The 21,012-nt window shown below is 35.5% G+C and overlaps 3 protein-coding genes across 4 annotated transcripts; 2 read left to right on the forward strand and 1 right to left on the reverse strand.

The window, feature by feature from the left end:
- Positions 1-281: 281 nt before the first annotated feature.
- Positions 282-17,861, reverse strand: LOC117793772. Of its 2 annotated transcripts, XM_034634164.1 has the most exons (6): positions 17,542-17,861; positions 8,507-8,560; positions 7,865-8,447; positions 7,657-7,807; positions 590-706; positions 282-516 (listed from the first exon to the last, which is right to left on the reverse strand). In XM_034634164.1, exons 2-6 carry the CDS (start codon positions 8,558-8,560, stop codon positions 399-401), a joined length of 1,023 nt encoding a protein of 340 aa, XP_034490055.1. In that variant the 5' UTR covers positions 17,542-17,861; the 3' UTR covers positions 282-398. The 2 variants fall into 2 exon arrangements, with proteins under 2 accessions (XP_034490055.1, XP_034490056.1); XM_034634165.1 differs by lacking the exons at positions 282-516; positions 590-706; positions 17,542-17,861 and adding an exon at positions 6,880-7,141 and having other exon boundaries at positions 8,507-8,567.
- LOC117793773 lies at positions 1,168-1,880 on the forward strand. Its single transcript, XM_034634166.1, has 2 exons — positions 1,168-1,197; positions 1,255-1,880. The coding sequence occupies exon 2, from the start codon at positions 1,327-1,329 to the stop codon at positions 1,771-1,773; it is 447 nt and encodes a 148-aa protein (XP_034490057.1). The 5' UTR covers positions 1,168-1,197; positions 1,255-1,326; the 3' UTR covers positions 1,774-1,880.
- On the forward strand, positions 2,250-5,618 carry LOC117793771. The gene is made up of 2 exons (XM_034634162.1): positions 2,250-2,662; positions 3,390-5,618. Exons 1-2 carry the CDS (start codon positions 2,530-2,532, stop codon positions 5,357-5,359), a joined length of 2,103 nt encoding a protein of 700 aa, XP_034490053.1. The 5' UTR covers positions 2,250-2,529; the 3' UTR covers positions 5,360-5,618.
- Positions 17,862-21,012: the final 3,151 nt, after the last annotated feature.

Below are 21,012 nucleotides of genomic sequence, written 5' to 3' on the forward strand. Positions count from 1 at the left end.
TTTTATTTTCTGAACTCTGAATACATATCCTTAATAAAATTTAAAGATATATTGAAAGAGCCTCCCTTAAAGTACTAAAATAAATGACAAAAACGCTTTCTACATTTTCTATTCCTTCTCCGTTGTCTTTTGCTCTTTCAACTTCGTCTTCTTTTACCATACCTTATTATAAAAGAGTAAAATATTTAAATTTCATTCACATTCACATATATTCATATTCGTATTCATTTACATTACTTAAAAAAAAAAAGAAAATCTTATAATATGCATCTTCTTTTTTCTTCTTTGTCTTTCGTCGTCTTCTTCTTTCGTTTGTGGCAAATGGGGCAGCACAGCTTGTATAGTTAAGGTTCTCATCCTGTCTCTGTCTTGCATCTCTTGTTGCTGTCTCTCTCTCTCTAATAGCAACGGCATCTGTCGCGCGGACATTCCGATTTGTAATTTAAACATTGATCCATGCAATAAGTATCAGCTCCCTCGCGTCCCTCCAGTTCTCCAATTGCCACACACTCGTTACTGGTAGACAGAAAGAGATAGAAACACTGAGTGAACTATATGTTGGAAATAGAGATCGAATTTCTATACTCACGGGCAATGGCAGGCTGTCTCGGGACAGTTGGGAGGATATCGCAGACAATTGATCTCACACCAGTTGTCGATGCCGGGAAGGGCACGGAAAGGCGGTGCTCCAATGCACTTTTGATCCCTGCGAACACACGGTGCAGAAAATATAGGAATTTTGGGGTATAAAGAGGGAAAAACAAAAGTATGGTTAACAGATATTATTAGAAAAAAAAACTGAAACTCATTAATCAAACTGTATAAACTTTAAAGTGCTTTTTTATCTTAAGTCCAACCATAACCTCAATTATTAATAGCGGTTCTTATAAATAATACCCCACAATCTCCAGAAAAGCGTTGTGTCAGATTGTGTATTAAACAGTTGATGGAATATCTAATACCAACATTATATATTTACGCATATTTAAGCATATTTGTTTTTTTTTAAATACAACTTGTAGTGTTTTAAATGTCAAGTTATTACTATAATTCCCGTATATGCCAGACTGTACTTTTCATGTATTTAAAATACCCATTTTAGCTAAAACGAGCTGCGAATTCTTAATAAACATTTATTTATAGCAATGGAAAGACTTTTATTGACAGACATCTATTTATGCATTCCGGCTTCAAGTGGTATGATAGGGGAAAATATTCTCAGATCTATACGAAATTATCGTAATCATTTTTTAGTCATTCGTTAGTTTTATCACATTTGAATTGGAAATTAATATAGATTAGTTTAGAACCAGAGAGACTCCAGCGATGCCGTTAAAGAAATCAGTGGATGTGTTCTGTCGCCGGGAGGAGCAGCGTCGCAATTTGGCCGAATTGCGTATTGCCTATGGTAACGCCCTATCCGATTCGAATCTGGGTCGGATACGACCGCGATCGGTCACCAATGTGCCAAAAGATTGCTGCAGCTATCAACCTATTGGACAGTTTGCCAACTCGTATAGCTGGCAGCTATCCAATACGTGTTCCGGCAAACTGATGCAAAAGGTGACTGCTGCGTGCCCAACGCATCTACCCGATAAGCATGGGACGGTAGCGAAAGATTCAACGACTCTAAGGCGCTACGATGCTCTGCAGAGACGGGCCCGACTTCATACCACATTCATAAAACATCTAGATCAAGTGAAATTCGGCAAGTCGGATGATCCTACAAAGTCTTCGATTTTGAAATTATCTAAATTTGCTGTACTTGAATAAATACTATACAGGGCAGTTTCAGAAATATAAGCCAACCGAAAACCAACCAGGATCCCATAAATTTTCGGTTGGTTTACATTGCTGGAACAGCCCTGAAAGAAAATATACTCTAATATCTGTATAATGCCAAATTCTTCGATTTTGAAATTATCTAAATTTGCTGTACTTGAATAAATACTATACAGGGGAGTTCCAGAAATGTAAGCCAACCGAAAACCAACCAGGATCCCATAAATTTTCGGTTGGCTTACATTGCTGGAACAGCCCTGAAAGAAAATATACTATAATCTATAATCTGTATAATGCCAAATTATATTTATTCTAAATATAAGTCGGTTTCTATTTAAAATTAATTAGTTATGGCTCTTGCTATATTTCGCTAGATATTTTTACATATATGTATATCATGCTAAGTACATATACATACACATCTATTCGTTTCCAATCAAAATTTGTGATATCTCATGGGATTTTGCTGTCACATTGAAAACATATCCGGCATGGGCGTCAAATCGGCTCCGGGGCTATAAAACATATTTCGTCGAAGTCACACGTTTTGTATTTTGGGCGGTGTCAATTTACCAAGTGTAATACACACACTCACACACACACACACGCACACACACACGCACACGCACACTCATAGCACACACACATACATCAGCGTTTTTTTGTTTTGCATTTTAAGAAGTGACAAAATTTTGTTTCAACGTAAATCGAAGTTAAACAAGAGACAAATCTGGAGACTGAACAACTATGAGTCGAACGCGTTACAATCACCTGAGGCACGATCGAGAGTTGGAGGGAGTGTCACATGTTCCCCATATGCCACAACCCACAAACGCGCAGCCCTACACCCGAGCGGAGTTGATGCAGCGTGGAGCGGCACGTGAGTACAGCATTGAAAAGTCCCTTAAATTTGACCCTTGTTTTTTTCCTTTATTGTTAGATGTCTTCTTTCCTGATTTTCATTATAATCGTTCGTTTCTCTTATTATTTATATCACGTTCTTCTCAAACCTCTATCGGATCTCTTTTTGATATTTTTCGTTAAGAATAAGTTTCTTAATTTTTTTTTTTCATTTTAAATTTTCTTGGAGATGTTTTACGATTTAAATGAACACTTTTTTTTTAAAAGTTAGGATTGGAAGTCAGTTAGCCAACAAATTTGGATTTTTTCTTGTAACATTTATATTTTATTTCTGATTCACATAAAAAACCTATAAAAATTTCGAGTTCTAGAGCTTTTTAAGCAATTTCTTAACATATATTATTTTTTGTACTTTTTTTTCCATTATTACTAGAGAATGCCAATGAAAAGCTTAACTATTTCTGAGAACAAATGAAGCTCACCCTTTGACTTTTTTAACTTTTTGGACTTTATTGCCTTTTCAATTTCTTTCTCTTCAACTCTTTCCCAGTACTTTTTTTTTCATTATTACTAGAGAATGCCAATGAAAAGCTTAATTATTACTGAAATCAAATAAAGCTCCCCCTTTGACTTTTTGGACTTTTTTGCCTTTTCAATTTCTCTCTCTTCAACTTTTTCCCACATTCCATACCATATTCTATTATATTCTTGCTGATCTTGACTGTTATTTCTTTTTACTTCTTTAGCTATGATCACGACTCGCACAAAGCGTTTACCAACACTGAGCAAAGGCCTTTCCCCTCGTCCAGTGGCAGTGGGTGCGGAAATAGCAGCAAATAGACGAATGTGCAACGCGACACGCACTCACTTCTTGCCACGTGTGGCCAAATTGGCCAGCAACAGCAATAATAATAATAATGGTAACAACAAAAGTGTTTATATCAACACTGGTAAAACATTGACTCGAGATAAATCGCCGGCAAGAAAACAGCCCAAAGCAAGCGCCTATTTGAACAGCGTCTGTGACAGCAGCAGCCTCTGTGCCCGTGGACAGAAGTTGCCACTGCAACAGCAACAACATCCTCATCAACAGCAGCAGCAGCAGAAACATGTGGAGCCGCAAAAGCAACAGTTGCCGCTGTTGAGCAGCAACGGCAACAGTTGCAGCGCTAGCAGCAGCATGAGCAACAGCAGCAACGATCTGCGAAAGATCAAAGTGGCGAAAGCATTTCGACTTCCCGACGAGCAAAACAAGAGCTTCGTTTATCTGTGCAAGCCGGTGAAAAAGGTCAAGCAGCTGCTGATGGTGCGCTCCTTGAACAACAGTGTCGAAGACTTGGCCAAGCATTCAGCCCAGTCGGATCCATCACAGTCCATCAATCATAATTTGGAGCATATTGATTCCTGTAGCAGCTTAAATTTGGCCGAGCAGCTGGAGCTGGATTGTAGCTATCAGGGTATGTTGGAGACGCAGCTGCAGGATGTGCGACAGCGGGAGCAGCAGCTGCAACAGCTGGCCGCCAAAGTGCAATGGGAGCAATCCTCCGAAAGGGAGCCCGCCAAGGAGCGTGAAAGAGACAAGCATCGTGATAGGGATAGAGATAAGAATGTGGTTGTGGATGTTGATGCGAATGCAAATGCGGAGCAATTACAGCGTAACATGGAAATGGAATTCGTTTGCCAGAACATTCCAACGCTGCAGCGAGAGATCAAGTTGCTGCAACAGCTGGGCGAGAAACTGGAGGCGACACTCCGGGCCAACATACAATGTCCGACAACAACGCCGCGCAGTTCACCACATGCGGATTCGCGCACTGTCTTCTATACACCACGCTCCACACTGAACATCTTTGGCTACGAATCGCTGCCCATTGTCCAGCTGGGCTGGCGCCTTGAGGAGCATATGTTGCATTTGGAGCATCGGGCACAATTTGTTGCCTCTTTACGTTGTTTTGGTTGCATTCAGGAATTTCGCATCGAGACAAAGACGTTGACGGAGCTGAAGACGGCGGATGAGACACAATGCTTCTACTTGCCATTGGCTGAGGATGGAGGCCTTCAGCGTACTTCATTTCGCAAGCTGCGAGAGAATCCCAATGTGCTGCTGCAGCAGTTGCGCCCTGTGACACCGGCTAGACCCTTTAATTTGCTCGAACAGGATGCCATGTTCTTCAACAGCATGTTGAGTCATGGCGACATCAATGCCTCGTCCCCCTTAGCCTCGATTCCTGCTCCGACTTCTTTAGATGAGCTCTGGCCACGTGAATCTGGTGGTGAAAATCATTTCATCTTTGCTCTGTCATCACCCTATGCACGTCTCTCAGTGCGTCCGCAGACCTGGACCACGGCGGATGTGGAACGTATGCTCGTGTCCACGGTGAATGCCACCGTTCAATGTGAGATCCCGCCGGCAGAGACGCCAAACGTGACGTTGAAATCCTCATGCTGTCGTCATCGTTCCAGCATCAAGTGTCGACAATTCCTACGCTGGCAGCGTCCCAAGGTGAAACCCATTGCATTGCCGCTGACAAAGATTGCGATTAATCCGCAGCGTAAGCTTATTGCACGCCAGGTGGCGCCACTTAAACCGCTCACCGAGGATTTGGAGCCAGAGGTGCAGACGCAGTTGCTCAAGACCGTACTTGTGGGCATTGTCCAGGTGGCCGTTTTTCTGGTGCTCATCATGGCCTTTACCTATCCGGATATACGTTGTTGAAACACCCTTTAGTTCCTTGCAGAAGCTGTGTGAATAAGTGGTCTATTTTTGCCAAGGGATTACTATCCCTTTACCAACTTTATTTGGCCAACCCCCTTCGCTCCATTGTTTTTCGTTACATTTTCCTTAATTGTTATTTCAATCCTATTTTTTTTTTTTTTGGCTTTTCTTGCGAGTCACCTTAAATAGCCTAGAGAAGAGGGTCAAAGGTCAAAGCCAAACAAACCTAATGTTAATAAAAATTTCATGTGTAATTGAAGCAGTGTTGTCTGAATTTTTTCCGACAAATTTCGCGTTTTATAAAGGTCAAATGTGTTGGTTGAAATTGAAAACTCAAGATTTTAAATTAAAAATTGTTAAAATTTCTAAGTGACCCTTTGGTACTAAAATCGAACCCAAGATTGAGAGGGAAATTTTTTTAACAAAAATAATTATTTTTGAATACAGAATGAATTGAGAGACCAAACCATGATTAAAATGACATTCCATTTAAAAATCGGTTAAGTTTTGCCAAAGTTATGACAGTTCGAAGTTGCTCATACCTCTGACCTAGCAACTTTACAAGTCAAAATTTATCTTCAATTTGACATGATTTTTTACAGAAAACTGAAAGTTCTCAAAATCAAATTTAAACTGCTTTTTTATACTAATTACGATATAAGGAGTCGATTAAAATTGAAAACTTGAGATTTAAAATTTTCAATTTTCCAAATTTCAAAGGGGGGACCCTTAGCATCGAACCCAAGATTTAGAGGGGAATAATTTTTTTACTAAATAAATTAAATTTAAATGCAGATTGAAATAAGATGCCAAATAATGATTAAAATGACATTCCATTTAAAAATCGGTTTAGTTTTGACAAAGTTATGTAAATTTGAAGTTGGTCGAACCTTTGACCTAGCAACTTAACAAGTCAAAATTATTTAAATTAATTACTGTATAAGGAGTTGATTAAAAGTGATAGCTTGAGAGTTTAAATTTTCAATTTTCGAAATTCCAAAGGGAGGACCCTTAGCAATGAAATCAAAAATCGGTATAAGTACCGGTACAACAATTGAATGTTGAAGAAATGTAAATTGTTTTGAAACCAAAAATAAAATATTAAATGATTTTATTTTAAAAAAGGCAATATGATAAATATACATACAAGAAATAAATAATTATTTTTTGAAAAATATATCAAAAACATACCGGTACAATCAATTCGGGTTTCGTTTCTTAAAATATAATCAATTTCGGTTATGGTTCCGGTTTCAGTAGTAAAAATGAAACGGTTAGTATCGGTTTATTCGCTGACGGTGTATATAGATTTGTAGATATATGGATACACAGAATTGCATAGCTGTGCAGTTTTCCCCTTGGCCCGATTACCCTATTCCCGAACCCCGCCAGCACCAGTGATTGTGTTGCGGAAACGGTTAACCGTTTGGTGTCATACCAAAAAAAACAATATAAAGTAATTTTATATGATTTGTTTTTAATATATTTTATTTAAAGCATTTTCTTTATTTACAGCTAAAATGTGTGTGTGTGTAGTTGTTTTTGTGTGTATGTGTGTAAAACCATAACCGTTTTCATCAGATTTGTTGTTTGTTTGCTTTAACGCTTACATCTAAAAAATAGTTTACAGTTGACCTTTTACCCGTTTCAATAAGTCTGCTGAAGCAATGAAAAAGCGTGTATATCGGGTAAGCGGGTTGGTTTTTTGTTTGTTTGTTTGTTTACCGGGTAAGCGGTTAAGCGGTTGGACGCTTGCGTTTGCGCGCAAGCCGCGTGGCATTGCTAAATAGGGGCGGGAAGGCGAAGCAAATGTTAATAATGCAATTATATTTGAGTAAAGCAATATGAGAACTTGGAAACGGAAAGCTTGAAACGGTTACAGAGTGAGGCAAGAGTCGAAAAGTGGGACAGAAAAGAGCAGCAATCTGAAAATGAGAGTGGTGTAGAGAAAGAGGAATAGGTAACGAATAGGTAACGAAACGGTTAAATGTTGGGAGTAAAATTCATTAGCAAATTCTTTGGTAAGGAAACTAAAGTGGCATAAAAAGTAAGAGAAGCATAGCGATAGTTAGGTTTAGCATAAAAATAATGTAAGAAATAACAAATATATATAAATATTCGGTAACAAAACGGTTAAAGAACGTTTTAGCTACCTAACGATGCAAATCGGTTAAATTCAGGTACCTTCTTGGTAGATGAACTAGCTAACTGTTGTTTTAAAACTTTTTTATATCGATTATGAAACGGTTATGAACCGGTTTTGAAACGGTTATTGCAATTTCAGCATGTACACTCACCGCACAATCAGTGGGAACACATTATTGTCCTCGGGCGCTCGATAATCGCGATAATATAGCAAGTATGGTGATTTGTTGTTGACAAATATGGGCGGTACACCGCCTCCCGTATTCGAAATGATGGCAATATCCGCACAATTGCGGAAGGTCTCTGCAAGGAGGCGGTTAAGGAGAGGAAAACGAAGAGGAAAATAAGAGGACAACTCACCCGCCTTGCCACAACCGACGGCTTCGGTGCCATTGGAGCAGGTGCCCCACATGTTGGCGGTATAGTAGGTCCATTGGAGCACACATTGAGTGCAGGTCACATAGGCAGGCAGACGAACGCGATAACGGAAGATGTCCTTCTTTTTGGTATCGCGCGGGATGAGGAACCGATGCTCCCGACTGCCCGAAATGAACAAAGGATAACGATCGAAGCAGTCCTGAGTGGCCTCCTGACGTGGATTGTTATTGGGACAGAGATACATCTCGAAGCGTCCATAATGATTGGCCGTAAGCTCCACCTCAACATCAATCTCCTGACCGGCTGTATAATATCGAGAGATGATGCCCTTGGCGTATTCTCCTCCCGCTTCATGGGGACGCGGTGATTTCACGTGGTAAGCATCGCCACAGACACCACAACGTCCGCTATTCTGCTCCCACTGTACGGCATATCCTCCACAGAAGAGCTCGTTGTCATTGTAGTTCACCGGATTGGGATAGCCAAAGCGCCACATGGCATTCCTTGCCGGTGGGTCCATCAACCGACCATGTCCCAGCACACCAGATGGCAACACCAATGTCGCCTGTCAAAATCGGAGGCATCTTTTAAGTCGAGCGATATTCCAGCGAAACGTCTACTCACCAATCCGATCAACAATGTCCACATCTCCTTTGGACCTGACAAATGACGGCACATCTGCAAAGGGCAAGAGCCGTCAACAAGGCATCAGTAATCAGTGGGCATAAATTTGAATGTATTTGCTACTCAAACGGGTTTCAAATCGGGTATGTACAGTGGGAGTGAAGGCAACTTTATTGGGTTAAATAATTATATGTTTGGTAAATATTTGAGATTTGTGTTTAGGGTCAGAGAAGTGCTTTAAACGGCTCAAAAGTTATTTATTGTATTAACACTATTCTTAATTGTAGATGTTTCTTTTATATTCATATAAATAGTATAATTAAATAAGAATTTTTAATCTGAAGTCTCATATCTTCAATATTCCTCTTTATCTGCAAATTTTTCGGATTCGGATACTTATATACATTTATGTTAGCTGGCAACCCTGTAGACCTACCATATTATTGTACTATTGTTGTGAATTAAGATCTTTTTCAAATTGACTTTTTGCAACAATTTGATATACAAAAATACATAATTTTTCGTACATATAAATACGTTCTATATTTGACTTCAGCATTTATTATTTAAAAATATCTGTGGTATACTTTTGGCGCAGCAATGGATAGAATTTAAAGAGTATGCTTAAATTTTTTTTTTAGAGGAATTGCAGTGATAATGGAAACTTCTTTCACCTCTTTCGATTAGGGCTTCGCACTAATTTCTAAGAAATATCCTTAGAATATTTTTAGCGAAGTAATGAATTGAATTTCTGAACTATCCCAAAACTATACCTAGTTTTATTCTGCGAAATTGTACTTGAAGTAGAATTTCCCTCATATCTTTTTGGTAGCGATTTCCAGAAAACTCAAAAACTCCATGAATAATATTCTCGCCTAAGCTCAATATACTGAATAAGTATATACATAATATATACTTTCTGTTTTCACTGTTTATTCCAAAAATTATGTTGGCTTTTTAACTTTATATTTCCACTGTGGCAAAGCATCCCGATATCAAGTTGCAAGGACGTCCACCTGATCTGCTTTTACGATTTTAACGGCTGTCGGAGTCTTGTCTTTTTGTTGTTGGTTTGTCTTTTACGCGTATGTTCAGCATGTTTGGTCAGCTTGTCAAGGGGAGGAGGAGAAATCAAGCTGTCAATGTTTCTGTTTATCTTTTTTTTTTTACAATTTTTTTTTTATTTTAATTTAAATTTTGTTTTCCTTTTAATTTTTTTTTTTTGTGGAATATCATTTTTATCATCATCTAGTTTACGCACAACTGCAAATGACCTTAAAACTGGTTTATCTCTGTCTTTTGCTCTCTACCCCTCTCCCGCCTTTTCGCTGTACCTCTCTTCCAACACTTTGTCGACTTCAAAGTCCGGCCCCTTAATGTAAAGTGTTGGGGCGTGACGTCGACGTTATGTTGGGTCTAAAAATATATTATGCTTAGGTTCTGCAAATTATACTTACATCTACTTATCGATATATGGGCACGTATGTGCCAGACTCTCATTATAATCTCAAGTGATATTCAGTTATGACATCAGTTAAGATCATAGATATTCACAATTAATAAGCAAATTTATTCAATATAACATCAAATATGCATATTAATTACTTTAAAAGATATAAGAAAATAGTTAGAGGAAGAGTGAGAAGTAGAAAGATGTTGATTTTCATTTCTTCTTAATGGACATTGACTTTTTAACGGAAGCAACAACAATTTTTAAAATTCAATAAATGTTTTCATAATGAATTCACCGTAAACTTGTTTGCATTACATATTATAAAATTCCTCAAAACGAAATTTAGTTCAGCGAAGACTCCAATATGATTAAAAATTCATTAATCGGAATTTGGATGGCTTCTTTAAATGAAATTGTTTATGTTATTGGGTTCTTCGTACAATTGCGATCTCATTATAATAATTAACCTATCTCAGGATCCAATGAAGTAAGAAACCTGAAATGTTCTATGCTAAGGGACTTTTAGAGAAAAATAATATATAATCTACATGCAGACATTATTTAAATTTCAATTTATATTCTTAGAATCTAGGGATTATTTTAAGTTAACTAGCTAAGTTTTGTTATTCAAACAGAATTATAGAGAATCTTAAATTTTTCTTGCTTAGAGACTTAATTTCTGTAAATTTCAGGACCTTTATTTCTGAGAATGTGGGATGTTAAAGATCTTTCAAATAAGTTTTCTATAAACATAACCTTTGAAATAAATTTGTACTGCACTTTTATTTCATTATCTATTTAACTTCATCAGTTGACATTTAGCTATTTGGTTTTAGGATGCCAAAGGAATGGCTGTAAAGTAATCCTGAGTCTGTAATTAAGCTGAAAAAACAAATCAATCAAAGGCAAATTAGAGGCTGTAGTGTTGGCTGTAAAGTCGTCTGGTTGGCTTAACAGCTGGTTTTTGTTTGTAGTTTTTGTGTTTGCGCTTGCATTAACTTTTGGCATGTAATTAGGCATGAATACTTGTAATCGCACTCATACTCTTACTCAAACTCATGCTCGTAATCGCACTCTCGTACTTGAATTTTAATTGCTGGCAATGGGCGTTCCACAGAAATCAATAAGCTGCCAACAGGCCAGAAGTTTGCCAGACTTTACTTCGAAGTGAGTGTGTTAAATGAGCGTGTTGCATGCTACGCAGGAGCCACACAAAGGGCAGCCCAACATTGCTGAAGGCGGCTGTTAAATTAAAAGCACAGCCAAGAGGACGATTAAGTGCCCCAAATTTAGCACAGTTCACAATGTTGAGGGAAGCATAAACAAAGGGAACAACCTAAGTACACTTAAAGACGAATTGTAAATACCCTAGGTACAGTTTTTAAATACTTTACAAATCCAAGAAGCTCTGAAGCTTCGAGCTAGCTCAAAAATATTCTTATGTTATGACTAACATTATCTCGAGAATTTAATTTATATGAAAATTTTAGTAAGTTGAATCCTCAGTATTCTACAAAGGCCTCTTGGCATACCAAATTTCAGCGGGTTCACTTAAATAGATCCTGAGATATTAGTGCGACTGCCAGTTATCTCGAGAACTTTTTAATATATAAAACTCTAAGATAAGTTGAACGGAAATCTTGTCTAAATATCTATTTTTGTGTCAAATTTCAGCTGTTTAGCTAAAAAGATTATTTTCTTTTTATTTTAGTTAATATTAATCTCAAAATTATTGAAAAATAATATAAATTTTTTTTGAATATTCCTTTCATTAAAAAAATGCTGTTTAACTGCCAGTTAAGCTATACAGTCTCTGACCATTGCCTTTTTAGACGTATTTATAGGGTATTTAACCGTCGAGTATACAATGAAAGTCCTTGCGACAACCGTTTATCATAATTGTCAGACAAATTAAAATACACGAAATTTTTTCCATACTTCTTTTTGCTTGTGATGTTTTTTTTCGATCGAATACCGAAAAATTGAAAATCATTGCTGAAATTAAGTTGTAAATTAAGCAAATTGCCAAAGAAGCAGCACAGTTTTGTAGTTGTTGTTTTCTTGGTCAACTGAAATTTATTTTTACTTCACGCGTTGCTTCTTTTTTTTTACATTTTTATTTATTTTTTTTGGTGTTGTGCAATTGACAAGTCCCGATTTACATGTTGGCCCAAATATATTTATTTTGTCCGCTTGCGCAATCGCCATCGCCCAAGGTGGACACTGGACACGCACTGCCAGTGTTGACCGTACGGTGTGGTGTGACCACCCACCTTGTAAAGTGAGACAGGCTCTTAAGATATATTATATTTTGAATGATACTGTTCATCTTATTTTGAAAGTGGAAAATATAGAATTAAAAACTTTACCTTGACCTATAAAGCAATAAATATTATGTATTTTATTTGAAGAGAAAAAGGATTTGAATATGGCTAAAAAAAGGAAATACTTTTGCCATAAAGAAAAAATTGAACAATATTTGTTTCTATTTGACAAAAAATCTAGAAAAAAGAACAAATAAACTATAGATTACATAAGAATGTTTAAAATGTATGGTAAAAAGTTGGAACGAACTGCGAAATGCAGAATCAATGTATTTTGTATGATTCCTCTGGATTCAATGTATTTTGTAGGATTCCAGAGGAATCCTATACTTAGGCAATGAAGCCGTGTAATTAATAATACTGTGTACCCTAATATAAATACTATAGATAGAAAAGATATTATTAAATGATATATTCTAATTGTGGCGCCAATAAAAGCGGCTTATATGGATTGACATGTTCCGTGTCCAAAAAGAAGGAAAAATAATCGGAATAAGAGGCTATAAAAAGGTCGAAAAAAAAACGAAGAAAGAAATCTATAAATAATTATAATGTTTGCTGTTAGCTGATACGCATAATAATAAATGGCTAATAATATTTTGTTTGAGCAAGTCACGACTTTGTTAGCCGCTTGACAAATTGTTTATAAGTTGTTCTGTTTTCTGTTTTCGAGGTCGAGATTCGTTTCCGAACGAAAACTGATTTACAAATTGAAATTTGAATCAGAATGAGAATCGGATTTTGTTTTGATTTTTCTTTAGCTCGAATTATTTATCAATTTCTTTTTGGCACGAGCGAATTAATTACGCGGCAAATAAAAGCGGCTCACTAATTGGGCTTAAAGCTGGGAACGGTTCTGGGCTTGTGGTCGGGGGATTGGCTCTCTGGTATTAGGACAACATCAAAGAGAGAAAGACGCCCGCGCAACTTGCTTAAGAAATTGGCACAAATCAACAACAAATCCAGAATTAAAATCGACAGCAAATAAATAAACAAATAAATGAATAAATGGATAAACAACTAAACAAAAAATTCTTTCTCTTTTGCTTACATTGATTTGCATTTCTTGTGTTATTTATATTGGATCATTGAGCCCCATCAACGGGCTCAGCAAAACGATAAGACCGACTAATGGACCTCATAAGCTTATTAATAAATATGCTATAAATTAAGCAATCGAATCGAAATGTCTATCAAAATAGACAGAATCGAGCTAAGCTAATCGTAATTTATATAACACGTTACATTCAACTTCTTCTTTGTTTTCGTTTTGAACAATCATAGAATCAATATCTCAAAATTCTATTGGAGTCTCCATTAGGTAGACAACACTTCCATTGTATTCAGCGTATATAAGTAAAGCATGGGTAATACCAGAAGCTAACATATCAAATTTCAAAAAAGGTTTTGAAAATCTAAAATCGAGTTTAATATAATACAACTGCTTAAAAGTCGTTTCTGAGCGTTGGCAGATCCAGAGCTGATTTACAATTCAATCGGTTATGAAACGGTTATGAATCGGTTATGTACCGGTTATTAGACTCCTTGAGAATTTAAGCAATTAACTGCATTTTAATCATATTTTTATACATTTGTAGGGCCAAATGTAGCTAAAACTGGAACCGGTTATGAAACGGTTAGTTCTTAACAACAGAAATCAACATATACTTAATTAGAATTGTTCAGGAATCGAGAAACTCTTACAAACAAATTACATATTTATTATCAACGAATCGATCTGTTATCGATAAAACTTTTATGAAACCTTCATTCTTAACCTACTTTGTAATCGCAACGATCAAGTGCTAACCCTTTTTGCATTGATTTCAAACGCGTGCGAAATGTTGTAGTCATTTTGCAGTTTGCCCGAGTTTGAACTGTCCCAAAACTATGTTGGGTGTTGGACTCGGATAAACTGATGATACATACATATCTAAATGCAGATCACGTAGAATCACGCTACATGGAATGGAATACCCATCAAACATGCGTAAATTTTATAATCAAATCGAACGGTCGAACAATAAGCCACTGACATCGATTGTCGATCGATGATTGGGCTGAAAATCGATCAGAAAACCTAATCTAACCTTCCTTACCCTCTTCCTCGGCTCTCTCCTCCAGTAAGCTATATACAAAATGCTGATCGTTTCAAGGCAAAAATGTGTCAATGTGTCAATTGAATTTTTCTTGTTTGCCAAAAACCGCAAATAAATAAAAGTGCGCAACAATTGCCAATTAATTTGCTAGCCAAAGAATTGAATTTGTTTAAAGAGTTATACAAAGAAAAAGAAAACGACTGAGAGATACACTGTATATGATTAGAAATTTAATTTAATTTATTTTGCTAAATTCTTTGATTCTAAAGCGTTTTTCATTAAATATTCAGAGTTTAGAAAAGACTAACATATGTAAATATGCGTGTTTGCAAAATACAGAGTTTATCTCTAATAATGTGACTGATAAACTTGACAGATTTATTAATAGAAAATGCTAAACTGGATTTGCTCTTCGAGTCGTCGTTGCTCTAAAATGTATATACATAAATTTTGGAGTATTCCATTTTAGATCAATTGCAAAGATTTTAAAATACCCTTTCAATACTTTTCTATATATTAACAGAGTATTATAATAAGAGTTAATTTCATCTATTTAGCTTTAATTTTAGTTCATTTAAGAATTTCCGTTTCGAGTTTTTTGTTTTATTTGATATAAAAAAGAAATTAAATTAATTGCAATCAACTAAATAGCTTGACAAACGTGGGAACAAGCGTGCCAAAGTCTGGAACAACCAGACAACCAGTTGACTGAGTTGTTTTCTTTGTTGTTGTTGTTGCTGTTGACCACAATTGATGACCCTTGGTTAACTGTGTTGGCATTGCGCATCCTTGCCACTTTTGATATTTTAAATAAAAGTAAGTGCCGACTTTTAAATGAGATGCAGATATAACTGGAACTCAGATTATATGCTCCGATTACACACACACACAGTGCACAATCGAAGGTCATCAGAATGTGACCAACAAATGAAACCAACAACAAAATGTAGCCATCAGCTGAGTGAAAAATCCAATTCACTCATTGGACTCTCTGGTCAGTTAATTGGCTTGCAATCAGTTCTTTTAACATGTTCTCCTTTGGGTTTAAAGATCAAGTTAGTCTTAAAAAGGCGGTATATGACAGATAGGATCAGTTGTAGTAGTTAAAGTTTGGGAATAGGATAGAGAAAGGAATAATATTTAATGTTTCACACACATAATTTTTAGAAGATTGATCGTTTTAAGAAAAATTATTAGCATCAATCTATCAAAAATAAAACATCATATTCGAAGACCTGCTTTTGTTATTATTTAGATGACTTCAAGAAATTTAAGTAAAAGTATAGGTAAATGTTTTATTTTTAAAGGAATTTTCTGCTTAAATATTTTTTTTTAAGGAATTTTTTTCGAATTTCTGCTCAAATAATTTTTAGTAAATGTGATAAAATTTGCGTTGATATTACTAAAAAAAAATTAAATGAAATTAAAATCAATATTAACATATTAACGAATATCATATAAACGAGGTATTGCGTTAACTTGATTATAAAACTCCCGCTTAGCTCCAAAGTATTTCAATGTCTTTAAGAACGAACTGTTCATTATAACAGAAAGTAAAAGTGTTTAACTTAAAATATTTTCTTGCGCAATAATATACACATTTCCCGAATAGGAGAAACAAAAGACATAAAAAATATTGAAAATTACTTTTGCTTTCTTTAAAAAAATGTTTAGCCAAAAATGGGGTGATTCGTGCAGAGTACCCCTACCCCAAGCGACGTGCTGCACATACATTGATTAGGTTTTTGTTTTTGGACAATGCATTTATCGATCAATTGTTGAATTCGGATTACCAACTTTGTTTTCTGGTTAAAACGGTTTTGAGTCAGAGCCAAAGTGCGAAGAAAGAGAAACAAAAGGTTTGTTTAATTAATTTGTTGCTTTGCACAATTAAAACAGCTAATTGAAATGCACAAATTGCCGCCTGAGTGTGGCATGGGGCACATAAAACTCGAATGCCCGGCCCCAGAGTTGACATCTTTCTTTATTTTTTCCCTCTCTTTTTTCTTGTTTCTTTAAATTACTCGTAAACCCAAAACACTCGAAACATTTTGTGGGTAGCGGATTCTATTTACTGCATACTGACATTGCACACACACCTGTATGTGTGTGTATATGTAAATACCTTCGTATTCCCCTCACCTCAGCTGTACTGTGCATTCCCCCAGCTATAAGAGAGCTCTTTAGTATGCTGATCGGGTAGAATCCCAAAATGCGTTGACTTTGAACGCTTTTGACAGTCGAAACAGAAGGTGAAAAGCATTTCAGAATTTTTCAAAGTTGAATAACAGTTCGATATATCATAGCAGGTGTCTATACGTAGCATCTCAGGAGTTTTAGGTGTACGTAATTGGATCAAGAATTCGTAAGGAAAAAATTAAGCTGAAATTCTTTTGAATATATTTATTTATCAATGGCATTGATGTAGCTTAAAGTTATGATTGATTTTAAACCTAAGATTTCTAAATATATGTTATATAACTAGAATTTTAAACTTATTCGATCCATCGATAATTTACAATTTAATTAATTTACAATTTAAATGTTCTTATAAATGTTCTTATCTCATAATTAATCTTCGCAAAATCAATCTTATCAAAGTAGAAATTATCTTAATCGAACTTCTTGAACTAGAAGTTTTCCGTAACTTGAAATTTTCAAAACAAATTTTGTTGTATGTATCTCGAACTTATTAAAGTCGCACTTCTGGATTATTCGCATTTCTATACACATAAAGTAAGTATATGTAATATATGACTGATTTTGATTTTGGAAATTTTTTTTGGAATATGTAATATCATCATATCATTATACATAATTATTTATGTCCACTTAAACGTATTTTTAACGTATTTGTTTTTGCAAAACGCTTGTGCACAGTACTTATATTGTCAACAAATCACAATTATTATGAGCAATAAACACAAGAAACAAATAAAAAGAAAATAAAATAATTTTGCACTTTTAATGAGAATTATAAATGGTATATTTGTGTATGCATTATGATTGGTACAAATTTAAACAATGTTCAAGGTTTCGGATCACACAGCACAATTTCAAATATATGCACTTAAAAATATTGAAAAAGTTTTTTTGTATATTGGAGTTACAAGTCACAAGTCGAAACACTTGATATTGTTTTAGAATTAAAAAAATTACCTTGAAAAGCAGCAAAATTTCTGCACTAATTGTGAACTTGAACTTTTGGCACTGTTTTAGAGTTTTTCAACAAAATAATGATAAAAAAAATATAAAACAAATAAGTTATTAAAACTTTACAACGACACTGAAAAAAACACGCACTGCAGTTGGAAAACGACGCGCTAAAATTGAAATACGTTTCTTTTTGGACGTAGGTGTGGGGAGTTACGATTGGAACTGAGTTTTTTGGGGAATTGAAATTGGTATTGGAGTTGAAATAAAAAATTGAACTTGGAATTGGAATTGGAAGTGTTGGCGCGTGCTTTGCGTTTGCGCAGTCACAGCCGTCTGGGTTCGTTTGCCGATTTACACTCGAATTTCAACAGCTTCAACAACAGCGACAACAACAACAAATTTTAAAGTAAATACGCTTCCGAGTCCCGTCTTATTTTTAATATCGATACGACGCGTCGTCGTAGCGACTGCGACTGAAGCGTTGGCCCTGCCTCTGTTCCGTCTCTGCCTCTGCCTCTGCTCCGTCTCTGCCTCTGCCACGGCCTCTGTCACTGACGGCTTTAACATAGCTTCGCCTCTGCTCGCTACGCATGCGTAATGCGTCGGTGTTGGCGTCGCAGTCGCAGTCGCTGTCGACGCTGTTGCGCTGTTGTTGTTGCTGCTTTTGGCATTGGAGATGCGCAAGCGAAAACTGCGATTACATTTGCAGTTACTGTTAAATATTAGTTACATCCACAGTGGCTGTAATTTGCAGTGGCTTTGCTTTGACAATTAGTAAAAGTGCATATACAGTTGGTCTAGTAATTGTATTGACAAATAATTACTAATTTATAAAAAAATGTAATTCATCATAGATCTCAATATTTCTATTTATTAACAGAATCATATATTAAAATAGATAAACAAATAAAGGATCGACATTAAGTTGTTTTTCTTTAAAATAAAATATGTAAATTTTTAAATATTTAAAAAAAATGTATATTTTTTCAAAAATTTACTTAAAATATTAAATGTTCAGCATGTCAAAGCTAGTTTTTTTTTCTAGTGTGTGCCCTAAAATACCTATTTTTCCTATATTTCCTTTTTTGCTGAAAAAAACATTTAACACTTATTGTTGGTCAAAATTAAAGAATCTGAAGTTAGTTTTTAATTAGATGGTTAGTTGACTTCGTCTTAAGGCAGGCGTGGGCATTAGTGGGTTAAGTGAATAGTATGAGAATAACTTGAACTTCGCTTATGAACTGTGACAAGTAGCAGGTAAATGTATGAATGTAAGATCTTTATTATTTTTGAAGCTTTTTTTTAATAAAATAAAGATTTATTTTTAAAATTTTTATTAATCTGTATAATTACTAAGTGTAGATAGTCATTTAAGTGAAGATTGTGAAATATACATATGTGATCTTCGTCTATGAACTGTGACAAGTAACAAGTAAATAGCGCTCAGCCCTGATTTTGTATGGACAGGAATCTTTATAGCATTGTCCACGCGCTTTTTCTCTCTCTCTCTTTCTCGCTCTCTGTTGTTGCCTCGCATGCTTTGTGCGTTTTTCGCATTTGCACTTGGCGCACTGCAATCGAGTTATTTTTATGTTTCTTTATTTTTTTTCTCAAATCCGTACTAGACGAACCTCTCTCGGCGTCGGCCTGGTCGGCAGGAGGAGCTGTTGGTCAGGCCCTGAGGCTCTACCATGTTCGTGTGTGGGTTGTGGTGACGATCACATTGAGTCAGTCTTTGAATCGGGATCTGGCTCTGGGTCTGACACTGGGCCTGAGACTGGGGCTTGGCTAATTGTGAGAGCGTTGAGCTGATTAATCATCGAACAAGTGGAGGCCACTTACATGCTACGCATGCCAAAAGGGCCAATGTCGGCTGCAAGACTTAAAGCCAAAGCGCCAAAAGCAAAGCTATTGATACAACTTGCCAACAGAGGCGTCTGTAAGGGAGACAATTCAAAGCCGTAATGTGTAACAAATTGGCATATAAACTTATGTTATATGATTTTGATTTCAATGCTAAGGGTCCCAGCTTTGGAATTTTCAAATTCAAAATTTTTAATTCATTTTTAATTCAAAATTTTTAAGTATTCACTTTTATTAAACTCCTTATATCCTAACTAGCAAAAAACAACACTTTAAATACGATTCTGAGACGTTTCATTTTTTTGTAAGAAATCCTGGCAAGTTGAAAAAAAATTTGGACTTGTAAAGTTGCTATGTCAAAGGTTTGACCAACTTCAAACTTTTATAACTTTGTCAAAACTCGACCGATTTTTAATCGGAATGTCAATTTGATCATGGTTCTGCCTCTAAAGTCATTCTGCTTTCATATTTAACTATTTTCGCTTAAAAAATTATTTTCTAATTGATCATGATTTAGATTTCAATGCAAAGGGAATTTTCTTTGGAATTTTCAAAATTGAAAATTTTATATCTCAAGTTTTCACTTTTAATCAACTCCTTATAGCGTAATTAGTATAAAACAACACTTTAAATTTGTTTCTGAGAACTTTCAAGTTCTTGTAAAAAATCATGTCAAATTGGACAAAAATTTGGACTTGTAAAGTGCTAGGCCAAAAGTCGGAAAAATTTCCAACTTGCATAACTTTGTCATACCTGGTCCGATTTTAAAGCTGAATGTCATTTTGATCATGGTTTGGCCTCTAAATTCATTCTGGAATTAAAGTTAATTAATTTCGTAAAAAAAAAATTTCCTCTAGACTTGGGCTTAGATTTTAATACCATAGGTTCCCCCCTTTGAAATTTTGAAAATTGTAAATTTTTATCAGATTACAGTTTGAACAGATTTTGTTGGGATGGTTGATATGCTGATATATTTATACAATATGTATTGTAATATTTTTTATTAATATTTTATTTTTGTTAAATAATTCCTTATCACTGTTCTAAGTCCCCCTTTGCGTGCGCCACTGTGGTGCGTGAGTGTGTGTGTGTGTGTGTGTGTTTGTGTGTGAGAGTGTGTTATTTATGTCGCAATTTTGTCAAAGCAGATTTTGATTTATGTCGTCCACTTTGAGTGCTGAATATGAAATCAATAGATCGATTTAGGCTGTCGTCATTTGCAAATTGAAATCGTGACTTGGGGCTTTAGATAAGGCGCACGCCGTGATCCCAAACAGAATAGCTCAGTATATGTAAAAGAAGGTAATTGGTACTCCAATATTCGTGGTGCTCCAATAGATTCGAAAATACCAAACCAGAATCACAACCAAAACCATAGCTAAGAAGAAAACCAGTAACAATCTGAAGCGAGTTCAATGAACTGTATTTAACAGTGTCTTTTCAGTCTCAATTTTAAAGTATTTTTAACTACAGAAAAATAATAAAATCACGATATGTTCTTTTTTATTTTAGGTGCTCTTTTCAGCATTTTTTTTTATATATATTTCTTATTCCTTATAATAGTTTTAATTCAATGATTTAAAATTTAAATCGGTTAAATTTTGTATTTAA

Source organism: Drosophila innubila, chromosome X (genome assembly GCF_004354385.1).
Source record: "Drosophila innubila isolate TH190305 chromosome X, UK_Dinn_1.0, whole genome shotgun sequence".
Taxonomy (NCBI): domain Eukaryota; kingdom Metazoa; phylum Arthropoda; class Insecta; order Diptera; family Drosophilidae; genus Drosophila; species Drosophila innubila.

Bases quoted from the DNA above. Each gene is read 5' to 3' on its own strand.
- LOC117793773 (XM_034634166.1), top strand. From the start codon at position 1,327: ATGCCGTTAAAGAAATCAGTGGATGTGTTCTGTCGCCGGGAGGAGCAG.
- LOC117793771 (XM_034634162.1), top strand. From the start codon at position 2,530: ATGAGTCGAACGCGTTACAATCACCTGAGGCACGATCGAGAGTTGGAG. The intron at 2,663-3,389 runs GTGAGTACAGCA...TTACTTCTTTAG, and splicing joins GATGCAGCGTGGAGCGGCAC to CTATGATCACGACTCGCACA.
- LOC117793772 (XM_034634164.1), bottom strand. From the start codon at position 8,560: ATGTGCCGTCATTTGTCAGGTCCAAAGGAGATGTGGACATTGTTGATC. The intron at 7,808-7,864 runs GTGAGTTGTCCT...GCCTCCTTGCAG, and splicing joins CGTCGGTTGTGGCAAGGCGG to AGACCTTCCGCAATTGTGCG. The intron at 707-7,656 runs GTGAGTGTACAT...GTGTGTTCGCAG, and splicing joins GTGTTCCCACTGATTGTGCG to GGATCAAAAGTGCATTGGAG.